The 13,504-nt window shown below is 38.2% G+C and overlaps 1 protein-coding gene across 2 annotated transcripts in view; it reads left to right on the forward strand.

The window, feature by feature from the left end:
* Positions 1-6,724: 6,724 nt before the first annotated feature.
* adcy2a (adenylate cyclase 2a) overlaps positions 6,725-13,504 on the forward strand; it is a 66,509-nt gene continuing 59,729 nt past the window's right edge. For both annotated transcript variants that reach the window (XR_009708741.1, XM_061241642.1), the window contains exons 1-2: positions 6,725-6,936; positions 11,059-11,256. Coding sequence is in view for 1 of the 2 variants with exons in the window: in XM_061241642.1 (XP_061097626.1) it covers positions 6,739-6,936; positions 11,059-11,256 (396 nt within the window). In the remaining variant the exon portion in view is untranslated. The remainder of the gene's footprint in view (positions 6,937-11,058; positions 11,257-13,504) is intronic.

The raw sequence follows: 13,504 nt of genomic DNA on the forward strand, positions 1-13,504 counted from the left end.
TATGAGAAGAGTCTCACGTACCAGCCTCATACATGCCATACTAACAAGAAATACCGTTCAGCCTCAGATTTCAATAATAATGCAAATGACTGTCGTAGTGAAGAGAAATACTGCCCAGTTTCAATTGCTATAATAATACAAACATCAATGAGAAATATTCAGTAATAGCCATTTCAATCTTTATGTAATGTACAATTTTGTATTCTGTGGGCCATGTATTCTGTGGGCCAAATCTCCACAGGCATACATTGTGTGAGCAGCAGATGCCAGATACCATAAAACACAGGAAAGCCAAGCATCAGGACATGAGTCTCATGACCCTTTTTATTGGGCTATCTGTTTGGATGAGCTAAAAGCCAGGATGTGTCATAGGGTGAACAGAAGGCCAGGACAAGGTCTGGTTACATAATCTGTGTTAGAGCACCACCACAGGACAACCCAGGGTCAGGCCACTTTAAGACATGATCCTATTTAAAAGCCATTCACTCTCAGAAATAAAGGTACCAAAAGTGCTTAAGAAGGTACAAATGCAGTCACTGGGGCTGTACCCTATAGGTACATAAAATTGTACCCCAGCAACATGTAATTAATTTGTACCTTTTTTTGCTTGGAAAACATACTAATCCATATGCAAAGAGGACCTTACTGTACTTTCAGGGTACATTTGAATCCTTGTGTGCCTCCACTGTCACTGTGCTTCTGCGAGTGTAGGCCTACCTACATTCTGGACTAACAGAAGGCATTATATGTGTATGTAAATATAGGGGATGATACACAGTTCATAATAAATGTGGTGAACTGGGGATAATGTGCACTGAAATACTGGTGAATAAGTGATACATTGGCAGGCAGACTGAACACTTACGGCCACCATATTCCAGTTCTGAGCTGGGTACCAGTACCTCTAATAACCAGTTTCTCAGATATAGATTAAGCCTAGACCTAGACTAAATTCAATTTTGAATGGAGATTTTCCATAGAAAGTGACATTTATTCCAGGACTAAGCTGTGAAACTGGCTCCATGTGCAGGAGGAGGACCTCTGAGTTCCAGCATTAAAAAGTCCCAGGACTTCAGAATTTCTGATATGCTGTATCAAAGTCTTTGGGCTGTGAAATAACGTCCAGCAACAAGTCCTAGACTTGTTTCTAGACTTTCTATTAAGCAAGAAACATGTCATCTGACCTCTGACATGAAGCCAGAGAAAGTTCTGGAGCCAGGGCCTGTACTATGCTGCAGGTATGCAGCCCGGCAGAAAGACATACTCAGGCTTTCTCTGCACATAAACAGCCAAGCTTCCAATGGTTCCTACACTCTTATGTGCAAAGGTTTCTAATACATACAGTACTGTGCAAAAGTCTTAGGCACATGTTAAATAATTGTTGCTGCTTTTTAATAAACAATTTAAATCAAATCATTATTTGTTATGACCACCCCTTTGCCTTTAAAACTGCATCAATTCTCTGAGGTAAACGGTTCTGCAGTTTTAGAAGAAAACCAACTGGCATGTTGTTTCAACCATATTGGTAAAATTGTCACAGATCTTCTGCAGACTTTGGTTGCAGAAGATCTGAAAAGTGGATCTGAAAAGTGGTCTATTACTTATATTATTTTTTGAAGAAAATACAAAAAGCTATTTGCAGCATTTTTTGGAAAATTAATGCTTGGAAATCTCAAATTTGCTATTTGCTATGACACACAAATACAGAAAACAAAATATTGACATCTAAGACCAAATATAGAGAAAATGTAGGGTGCCAAAGACTACACAGAGTACTGTATATTATAAACTTGCAAGGATATATTGAAAGTTTTATATGAATACTTTTTTTTATTTTATACCTGTGCACATCTCTGAGAGCATGGTACACTGAATGATGAATGATGTTTCTCCATACATCATATACCACTGAGGTATGTGGACAGTACATTTCAAGCAGGAAAAGCATACTGCTTTTAAAAAACAGGCCCATTCACAGCAGATTCAGTCATATTGGACAGCTCTTTATTTACCTGTTTTATACTATCGCAGGCTAATGAGCTGGAGAAGGTATACTATGTGTGAGTCATATATCTTATTTATAGAGACTAATGACCTCTCAATGAAAGAGGCTCAGGGAAAAAAACACGAGCCTTGCAGGAGTGCTGAGAAGAAAGAGGATGATTTGCAGCACATTAGGGCAGTGTGCTGTTTATATTCCCAAACAGCCTGCTGTTAGAGAGCTTTCATCTGCCATCCATCAGAATGAGGGCCCTATGCCATCCAACAGAAGCCACGCGTCATCCAGCAGTATAGCAATAGACGTCTTTGTGCTTCCAATGGATCGGCTTCAACAGTCATTGAGTTATATTAATGCAAATGTTTGTAATAAGAAATTATATTACATTATCTCATAAGATCATGTCAGTGTGTTGAAATAATAGGACTAATGATAAAACCAAGTTCCTCATTCTGTTCAAAACGTGTTTGTAAACCATACTGAACTGTTTCACTAAGAATGCTTAAAAAAAAAAAAATCCTTTATTTAATCCGCTGAGAATGTGTTCTCTTTCACTTGCACATGCATCCCCCAAAGCTACCTTGCAATCCACCCATTGAGCTGCATAGTCACAGTGCCATAGGACTACCCATGGACCACAGATGAATGAAACCTTGCTTTTTTGGGATCACTAAAGCCAATTACTATCGATACTGTATGGCTCCATACTGGCACAGCCAGGAATAGGACATACAGTTCTCAGCTGGATACAGTGCTCAGGATCTCCATACGCAGGTGTTTTATTGCCACCAGAAAGATTTGTTTTGAGATCGCTGTCAATTACCTTCTTCTTAACAGGTTATGCAGTGTGCATCAGTGTGCTTCTGCATGATGAAGCAACGCATCTAATACTCAAGCAATGGGAGAGACTCCCTGAGGAGAGGAAATGTCTGCCAAGCCTGTAGCTCAATGCTCTATCAGCATTCACAGAGATGTACAGACCCATGGAGAATGTGGATACATTTGCCGTATTGAAAATGTGGCTCCCTGTTGCTTTTTCCAACAGATTCATTTGAACTGCTTGTGTTAATGGCAAACAGCAGGCCTGGTGATAATACACCAGCAGGTCATTTTTATGACAAGCATGCAAAGAACAACAACCAGTTTGGCTACAATGAAGCTAAAACAGAATATACAATATGGCACTCATAGTACTAGCTATGACTATATGTGCTGTTACACGTGTATGTAGTTAGCATTGTTCTTGTCAAGGTTATCTATATTTATATTCTTGATATATAAATAGAAACAATATTTTCAAACATTTTCAAACTCTACCTTAGTCCTCCCTCCTGATATCCCTATCCTTGTCTAACCCAAAAGAAAAAAAAAATTGCACTTATGATGACGACTATATGTTTAGAACAGCATTCCATGTGTATTTTCCAAGTTATGGATGTGATGCTTTGACTTGTGGTAGAACCTATGCACTTGTAAGTCGCTTTGGATTAAAAGCGTCTGCCAAATGACTAAAATGTAAATGTAAAATGGTAAATATAATATATTTTAATATTGTAATTATTTATAATAATATAATTCAATATTTTAATCTGAATAAGTATCTTGATTATATAAGATCAGAAATGGGCAAACACATTGTATTAAAAAGCAATGTTCTAGGCCTGCATATACTGCCAAAGAAACTAAGGCAAGCCTTGTTTCAGAGGATACAGAATGGTGTAATACAATCTATAACAAAATATGAGAATAAGAGAATATTCCAAAGGATATTTGAATATTGTGTTTGGCAACACATTAATTTGTTTTTGTTTTTGAAAATTGATACCATTATTGGCATTTGGCAGACACTCTTATCCCGAGCGACGTACAGTTGATTAGACTAAGCAGGAGACAATCCTCCCATGGAGGAATGTAGGGTTAAGGGCCTTGATCAAGGGCCTAACGGCTGTGCAGATCTTATTGTGGCTACAGCGGGGATCAAACCACCGACCTTGCGTGTCCCAGTCATTTACCTTAACCACTACGCTATAGGCTGATACCAAGGCAAGAGCATAAGTCCCAGGTCATTTATGAGATAAAATTGCAGTTGTGTACAGGATTAATATCTGGACCATTGAGCATAAATCAAACAAAGCCTTGTCAACACAACCAGATATGTGTGATAGTATGTTTGTCTTCTTTTTTTAGACATTTTATCTAAATTCATAACAATGTAGTTTAAGGGGGAAGTGAAAGTGTTCTTTGCTTTTGCAGTATTTTCTGCTTATTCTCTGTGTTTCCATGACATATTTGACTTGTTTTACCAAGAGTACTTGGATGAGGACAGTGGAGTTCAGAAACTGCACACTTAGGACTGTAATTACATTCCAGGCTCCCCCATCAGCTCCAGTCACTGCATTTCAAGGCTGACTTGCAATTTAACAATTAGTAAGACGCACATCCCTGCTGCTCTCCGCATAAAAGTAAATCCCTGAGGCAAACTATTTGCAAGCTAAAATGCAAGCTGATGTCTGTATCAAGGTAACACTTCAACTTGTCTGTGAAAGGTGTGCTGCCAATCGAGACACCGTCAAAATAAGGATTAATTATATATGATGATGATGATTATTATTATGATGATGATGATTATTGTTGCATTTTTTTAAATATTGTTTTGTAGATTTATGCATATTTATGTTTTTATATTATATTAAACAAACAAACAATCAAACAAACAAATAAATAGCTCTTGTGACTACCATCTCTTGTGATTTCAGAGCAACAGAAAGAAGAGGAGAGGGTATAAGAGTAGTTTCTGTTATACATAGAGACATAAAACTGCTGGGACTACAAGAGAAGAAGTCTAGATGTAATGGCAGTGAGTTTGATCTGCAGTATTTTCCGTACAGCATCCAGGTCACATAGGATCTGTTATATATCTGAAGCTGTCTGTTTGCTCTGCTCATAAATAGTAGTTTATCTATTTTGTATGAATCCTTGTAGTTTCCAAAATATGCATGAGTATCTTTTTTTCCAGTAAATTTTATTGATTGCATATGACATTCCATGTGATGCCCAAGCAACCATCACATCAAATAATATAATGTGTATGAAATGACCTTTATAGAGGGAATATAATCACACTGTACATCTACAGCAGGGTGTGCACTGTGCAATCATCCCAATATTGCCAGCAGAGGACACTGTTTACTGCCTTAACACCATTTGCTTCTTCATTTATGTTTCTTCTTTTTTTTTGTCAAAAATAAGGGGCTTATAGGCCTACATTAAAATTCTTGTCATAATGTACCTTTCTTATGGGGTTCGCAGGCAAGCTTTGATACACTATGAACCAGTTGATTTAACTTAAACAACTTTGGGTGTGGTGGCACGGATGGTGCAGTGGGTAGCACTGCCGCCTCACAGCAAGGAGGTCCTGGCTTCGAATCGCCGTTGGCCGCTGTGCGGAGTTTGCATGTTTTCCCCATGTTTTCCCCATGTCTGCGTGGGTTTCCTCCGGGTACTCCGGTTTCCTCCCACAGTCCAAAGACATGCAGATTAGGCTGATTGGAGAGTCTAAATTGCCCATAGGTATGAGTGTGTGAATGAATGGTGTGTGTGCCCTGCGATGGACTGGTGACCTGTCCAGGGTGTATTCCTGCCTTTCGCCCAATGTATGCTGGGATAGGCTCCAACCCTCCTGCGACCCTGAACTTTGGGTGCTGGGTGCAAGGAATTGCAAGGTGTTTATGTATATAATGTGGGTATTTTATGTCATGGGTCTACATGCATTTACCTGTGCACAATATCCAATACTGTATATTTTGAAAAAAAGTCCCACTTTGGGAATAATAGTGAAATCTGAAGTAATGTAATCAATTTGTATGAAGAATAATAATGTATTACCCAACAGTATAATCACGTATTTTCTTGATAGAGGCCTTGGTCATAACTGTACTATTGAAAAAATCTTCCCATTGAACTTGAAGGGCATATTAACAGGCAACTGTATTCTCAGTGTAGCAGCCAAGAAGAGGCACAGCTTACAAAATGTTCCTATTCTTCTGTTGTTATTCTAACATTGCTATCATTATCACAATGCTCAGCAGTTGACAAATAAAAAGGACAGTCTGTATTAACCTTGAAAAAAACATGAATGACAATAATAGCCACACCTGACTTTATCAGACAGGTGTGATGTAAAAACTGGAGTAAGAAGTAAATCAATCAACACAAAAAAATGAGAGCGAAAGTGAGTCAGAGGGGGGAGTGAAAGAGAGTGTGAAAGAGAGAGGGAGAGAGAGAGTGAAAGAGAGAGGAAAAAAAGCAGGTGCTGCATCCACCCTGGCCTGAATGGAGTTCTGAATTTCATGTCAAAGAAGGCTTTATATCCAGAGCTCGGAAAAGAAACTCTTAGGGAACATCTTACATTAGTGTACCTAAACCCTATCCCTCCGTCTCTCACTCTCTCTCTCCCCCTGTCTCTTGTTCCTACTCCCTCTCCTCTCTCTGCCACCCTCCCTCCCTCCCTCCCTCCCCCTGTCCCTCCCTCTTTCTCCAGCACTCTCTCCTCTGCTTCTCGGTGAAACGCTTACTTCTCTCTTGTCCAACATGTTGTCTGGACGATGCTGCGGGCTGCAGTCGGAGCTCTCCTGCCCTCGCACCGGACTCCTGCCGGCTTGCTGCGTCTGAAGGGTGCGGGCGGGGAGGACACGGGGGTGAGGCGGTGGGACGCCGGCAGACGCTCCCCTCCTGTCTCCATGTGGAGCGCGGCCATGCGGAGGAGACGTTACCTGGTGGAGAGGGCTGAGAGCGGCACGGCCAAGCAGAGGTCCACAGACTGGCTGTACCAGTCCTACTACTGCATGAGCCAGCAGCACCCTCTCATCGTGTTCCTGCTGCTCATAGTGATGGGAGCCTGCCTGGCTCTGCTGGCCGTGTTCTTTGCTTCTGGGCTGGTAAGGATCTACGGTGCTTGTGCAATGAGATGATGGTGGGATGTCAGTCTCTTCGTGTATTAGTGTCGAGAGAGAACACACACACGTGCACACAAATATGCGCACACACGTACACAGATGAATCTCACTCTCTCTCTCACACACACACACACACACACACAAGCATGCAAACACTCACTGTGTTTGTGCAAAGATTTGAAGTATAGGAGTGCAACAATGCATTTTACGCTATGTCAGATCTTTAAGGGTTGAAGCAAAAAGTTGAAAGAGAATCTAATATTAGAGAAGACCTGATAGTTATGTAGGTCAGCCCAGACTCAGACTTATTTGCCTCATACAATTTACCATGCATGTGTATTGATTTCTGACTGAAAAGGAGGCACATGGAGGGATCAATGATGCATACAATAGCAATACTGTAATAGTATATCTAAAGAATAGTCATTTGATCAGTTTAATTAAGCATTTTATCAAGCAAAATGCAGTATTCATGTTTCATCTATGCAGAATGATGTTTTATTTAGACTTGCACTCCTTTCTGTAATAGCTATTCACTGAAATTGACTGAAATACATTTCTGTACAATTTGTCATTGACAAATTCATCCCTGTATTTTCATGTGTATAAAATAGTGAAGGTTAATATTTAGTCTGTAAAGCAACTGCTTTCTTCACAGGCAAAAGTTACATTATGTGTTTAGTGGAATGATTCTTAATAAGACAAATATTTGATTATGGTTGCCAGTATATAAAATGCAAGAAAACTAGTACAGTTTTCAATGTTTACTTTTTCACTGAACAAATAAAAAAGCCTCAGCTGTCCACTATAAACAACAAACAACCAGTGAGAGGATAATTACCCTCTTCATCAGAATGTGAGGTGTGGGAACATTGAGTGGCAAATACAATATCATTTGCTGGCAGAATTGGCCAATTGCACACAAAACTTGTATGTGCTATTTGAAAACACACGGCAGAAGCGCTTTAATATAGAATTTGGTGAGTGCTGGAAATGCCGGCAGTCGTTATGTTGTTTTTGTGGTTTTAGCTGAGTTACTCATTGATTTTGTCAGATTTGCACAAGGGGTGTTGCCTGCATGAGCGCACCATTCGTAAGTTTGCCTGGAATGGGATGGGAATAAGAAGTAGAAGTAGCAGCTGCTAACCCTGTTAACTCTGAATACTGCAGCACTAGGTTACATCATGTGAAATGATCTGATTGTTTCCTGTCCAACTCCATTCACTTCTATTTCTATGTGCATGGGAATTTGCTGTTCATTTAGTGGATTGTGATCTGTGTTTCTGATGCAACACGTGACACAAAATAACATGAAATACAGTTTTCTAGAAAGCAAGGCATCATACTGTATATGTTCACTTCATATAAAGGTTTACCATTTCTTTCTGCAAATTAACATATCCAGGCAATATTTTTCATATGGATGTAAGTATAGTTTATATTCTCGATGCACATTCCCCAATCTGCACACGTTGACCTAAATCCTGTTCCGGCACTGTGCTTGGTCCTACAGTCCTGTCAGCTGCACACATTGCATCGTTTGTGAAAAGCCCTATGAGCACAGTAACTGCTTTTCAGTGCTGACTCTGGCTGTTTCTCCATGCAATCTCCGCTCCACCTTTCATCTTAGATGAGTAAATAGGTTTGAATGCTCTCCACGCAACCTACCATGTCCTGAGCCTGCCAGCCCAGACACTTGACCATGCAAGTTTTATTTCACATTTTCTTTATTCAGTAATAATGGCAAAATTGCTTCTGGGCTGGATATTGGGATGTGATCCTTTAAACCACCTTGAAAGAATTCTCTTGCATTTTTTATTAGGACTCTCAGATATAGTGTGTTTCTGAAAGGCAGAGCTAATTCATTATATATGGAGCTCCAACTTTTGTACTGCTAGAGATTTAAATGTTTAGCTTAGATTCAAATTTGATTTCATATTTCAGACATGAAAATGAACAAAATAAGGGACTACCATAGGTTTACAATCCATATTAGGCAATTATTGTACAAATGAAATACATCTCATTTGTACAAGCATTCCTATTGCACACCTTATATAGATAATATAGCATATTGCATTTTCTCTGCCAAAATGCAACTGAATATTTATATTAGATGTATCTTAAAATAAGGGAATCTAATGTACTGTAATAATGCTACACATATACATGGATGTATGTTCCCCTGAAGGAAAACAGTTTACTGCCAAAAATCATCCCTCAACTATTCAACTTTCAGGATAATACCGTCTTTTAAGAGCAGGTACAGCATTCTAACACAAATCTCATTGTTAGATCCAGAAATTGTATGATTTTTCTTCATGAAAAATCAGAAATTTCTAGAAATATTACTATTGGGTACTGGGATGAAAAATGGCTCAAAAACAATTTTCAAACATGTCTTATTTACAATCTGAAAGACTTATAACGATTATACACTGCTACAAAAAAGTATGCAGATGAGCTGATTTACATATTTAGCCGGTATTTATCTTTTTAAGTCCATACCTCATATTAATTGAAGGATGTACCTCTGAAATTATCTGGAAGTCCAAAGATGCATTTTCGGTGGAACATAACCTTAAGGCATCTGTACTCTCTGAGGAAATTACAAGAGGCTGGAGATGTAAATTCAGCATAAAATGTGCTTAATATACAGAAAATACTGAAGAAGACTGAAGAACGCATCTGGAAAGCCAGTGAATAATAACGACAATAACAACACCAACAACAAGGACAACAATAATGATAATAATAATAATAGCAATAATAATAATAATAATAATAATAATAATAATAATAATAATAATAATAATAATAATAATAATAATAATAGTAATAATAATAATAACAGTACACACATAGTCATAATGAAGCCAGTTAGTTTGTGATAAATCTACAGCTCAAATCATTCTGAAAGGAGTGGGATCTTGTGGTGTTGGTTAGTATCTAGGTCAGACAGTGCATGGGCTATGATTATTTAAAATTTAAAAATGCAAAGATGGTTATACCACCACCAGGTGGCCAATTAGAGCCACAATTGTCAGATATAATTTAATCCTACAAACTACCAAGATTTTGTAAGAATTAGGTGCTACAGCTACAGCACCAGTAAATTCCATCATGAGTCATTTGAAGGACCCCTTTATTAATGTGCCAAGCTTTGTGAAAAGTTATTAAACAGACAGACCAGAACTGCTTAGTATCTGCAAATACAATAGGGTGCCCTGCATTAATAATAGTAGTGTAAAAATAGTTCCCGTCATGGAATGACCTTAAAATAGAAGTGGCAAGCTATCCCAAACTAGAAACCAGATACATTGTCAATAGGAGCTGTACAGTGGAGCAGGACTGTATCATTTTCATCCTAGAGCGCATGCGGTCTAAAGCAGCCCACCACTCTTCAGTTCTCCCTGCAACACAGAGGCATATTGTGGTTCAGGTGTAAGCAGCAGGATAGGGTCTGGTGTGTTATGTTGACTGGTGCATGGCTGATGATCCTGCTAATAGATGGCAGCAGTGTTGTACTGGGGGTAAGTTGGTTCGGTGTTTCATTTCATCCTATATAATGGTCTGCCTCCAGTATGATCACATTGAAATCACTGCTGACTGAATTGCTGTTAAATAAAGACACTGCACATCATAATGATCAGGTAGTTAAATATGTGGAAACATTTTTTAAATGCAGGTCATGCATCTAATATGGTTTCTCAACATTAATAAGATTAATAAAGGTGAATAAAATGACCAAAAAAAATAAAAACTCTTGGCCATGTAGAGTGTGGGTGTTCCTCTCTCATGTAAATATATGTGCACTGCATGACAACTTGTAAAGAACCAATAAGGCATGTTGTCAGGAGGGTTGGCAGGAACAAGCAGTCTCTCTCTTTCTTCTTTCCTTTTTCTTCTCTCATTCAAATTCTTGTTTTGTTGTTTGAGTCCAGGGCTTCAAGTCCCAAAGGACTGCCAACAGAATCTAGTTTTCCAGATAATATTTTTAGCACTGTTATGAGAGTACTTTCAGTGGGGGTTGGGAGAATGTGGGGGCCAGGGTGTAAAGAAGGGAGTTTATTTAATTCAGATTTTATGCTTGTCTGTCCACAGGATATTGAGGACCACATTGCGTTCATAATCACAGTTCCCACAGCTTTGGCAATTTTCCTCACCATCTTCGTCTTCGTGTGCATGGAGTCGGTCTTCAAGAAGCTGCTACATGTTTTTTCCTTAGTGATCTGGGCCTGCCTCCTCGCCATGGGTTACCTCTTCATGTTTTTTGGGGGCATTATCTGTCCATGGGACCAGGTAAGATCGACCTGCAATCTGAAACTAAGATTAGTCAACAATATGTGAATAAAATCAGACAGTGAAGTACACCTAATATTTATGAGCCATATCAAACTACGTTCTGCCAGTTCACTGAAATTCAGATATAACCTAAAATTATTACCAGCCTCCAATACTAAACAAATATCATCTTGTATTATAAAATTAAAATCTGTCTGTAACCTGGGGCTCAATACATTGGCCTGAATTTAAACTGAAATCAAACTGTAATTTGCACCTATGTCAACTTCTTCTGTTTCTCTATATATTGAACGAACAATGTTACACAATCCCGGTGCTTTTGTAAATGAAGAGGGGGAAGGAGGTTTAATCATCTACAGTAAACCCCTGTCAATATTTAACCCAATGTGAGGACATTCACTATAGAGTCAAATGAATGACTATGAATATGAATTGTTTCAGCAATAATGAAGCTGACACTTTTATTTTGCCTTTCATATTTTTTCCTGAAGATCTAAAATGAGTTTGTTTCCTAATGTTTCATAGCATCAAGAGTTATTGATCAAATTAAATTATGTAAGTCAGTGCAGTACAAGACAGAACGGGGACCGACACACAAACTCCTGATATCAGGCATTTCACTGAATTACTGTTTCTGTCTGTATATTATTCATGGCTTGTACCAGTCTGGTACATAAAGCTACATGAGCTACACACACTATAAAGCCTAAATGTCAGTCTTAATTGATTAGACTCAATTTAAAAATAGAATAATCATTATAAGAAATTATCAGACTGAAAAAAGATTTGAAGTTAAAAGTTCAGATGAAGTCACCCCACTGAAATTTTTTCAGGGCAATTTGTTTTTAAAAACCATTTGAGCAAAGTGAACATTGATTGACAGTCAAGTAAAGCTTGTGCATTATTTATTTCAATATATTTAGCCATTTGTAGACCACACTTGCGTTTCAAATTATTCACTATTTTGTACGAAGACTATTTTGATTGTAGATGTAAGAAAATGAAATCCATTTTATCATTGATACAGTCCCCTATTCATGAATGCGCCAATAAAGTATTGATATAACCCTGTTGTCTGGAGATAGTTAATTCTTTGAGTATACATGCGAACAGACAAAAGCTCCGCACTGCTTTTTTCCCCTCAGACAATAATAGCTGTGATGTTGCCAGGCCTGCGCTCACATCAGGGTGGGGCCAGGTTCTATCTCCGCGTATTCACTGAAAGAAGAACAGTGGAAACCGCTTTCTCAATTGAAACAATAGATCAAAACAGTTTCAGAGTAGAACTGTAGTAAATCAGTAAAAACGTAATGGAAAAACCACATGCTCAAAGCAGACATGCATATTTAAACTGTATTGTGATCCTATATGCAACAATGACCTGTTAAAATAGTCAGGATGGTGTTGTATGTAAGAAATCCTTGCTGGTGGTCTAACCAGTTTGGACCTGTAAGGATTTTAATGTTCGAGATTAATTTTGGCTCAGAGGTACATTTTTGTTCTTCAATGCTCAAATTCCCCAAACGTAGCCTTAAAGTACAGTAATGTTCTCTTTGGGTACAAGTGAGTAAAGAGAAAAAAGGGTATAAATGAATTATATATTGCTTTATAAATATTGATATACATGCATTGATATACATATATGTACCTATAGGGTACCACCCCAGCAACAAGCATTCGTGCCTTTTGTAGGCGCTTTTCGTAACTTATTTCTGAGAGTATACTCATACTTGTGAAAACAAAACAGCGAAGTAAGGCATTCAATGAGAGAACAGAACATTTCAACTGAATGTGTTCATTATCCAGTTTAAGGAACATGTAACATGACAGTAGTGAGGACAAAAGGACAAACCAAAGTCACACTAGAAGCACTGTACATAACAACCAGACACAGAGACCAGAAACAGTGTACTCAATAATCAAATGGAATTTGTTGCTGAAATAATTAACTCAGGCTTGTACCTAAAGGCATATTTTAATAGAAATTATTAACTCAACCTTTCATTTTCTGCCCTGCCAACTGTGAGGTCTGTATATTAAAAAAAAACCTATACTTCAGTTTAAACCACATCTTCTTCTGACTACTGTAAGTCACATAGTATATTTACATTCCTTTGGCATACTATTCATTTGTATACACTAATTTGACAGTTTCTCAGACATTTTTTTTGTTTCCCATCCATAGTGTTTCATTCTATATTTCTGCTTCGTGATTTTGGACATTACATTTCATTACAGTCATTAC

Source organism: Conger conger, chromosome 1, assembly GCF_963514075.1.
Source record: "Conger conger chromosome 1, fConCon1.1, whole genome shotgun sequence".
Classification (NCBI taxonomy): Eukaryota; Metazoa; Chordata; class Actinopteri; order Anguilliformes; family Congridae; genus Conger; species Conger conger.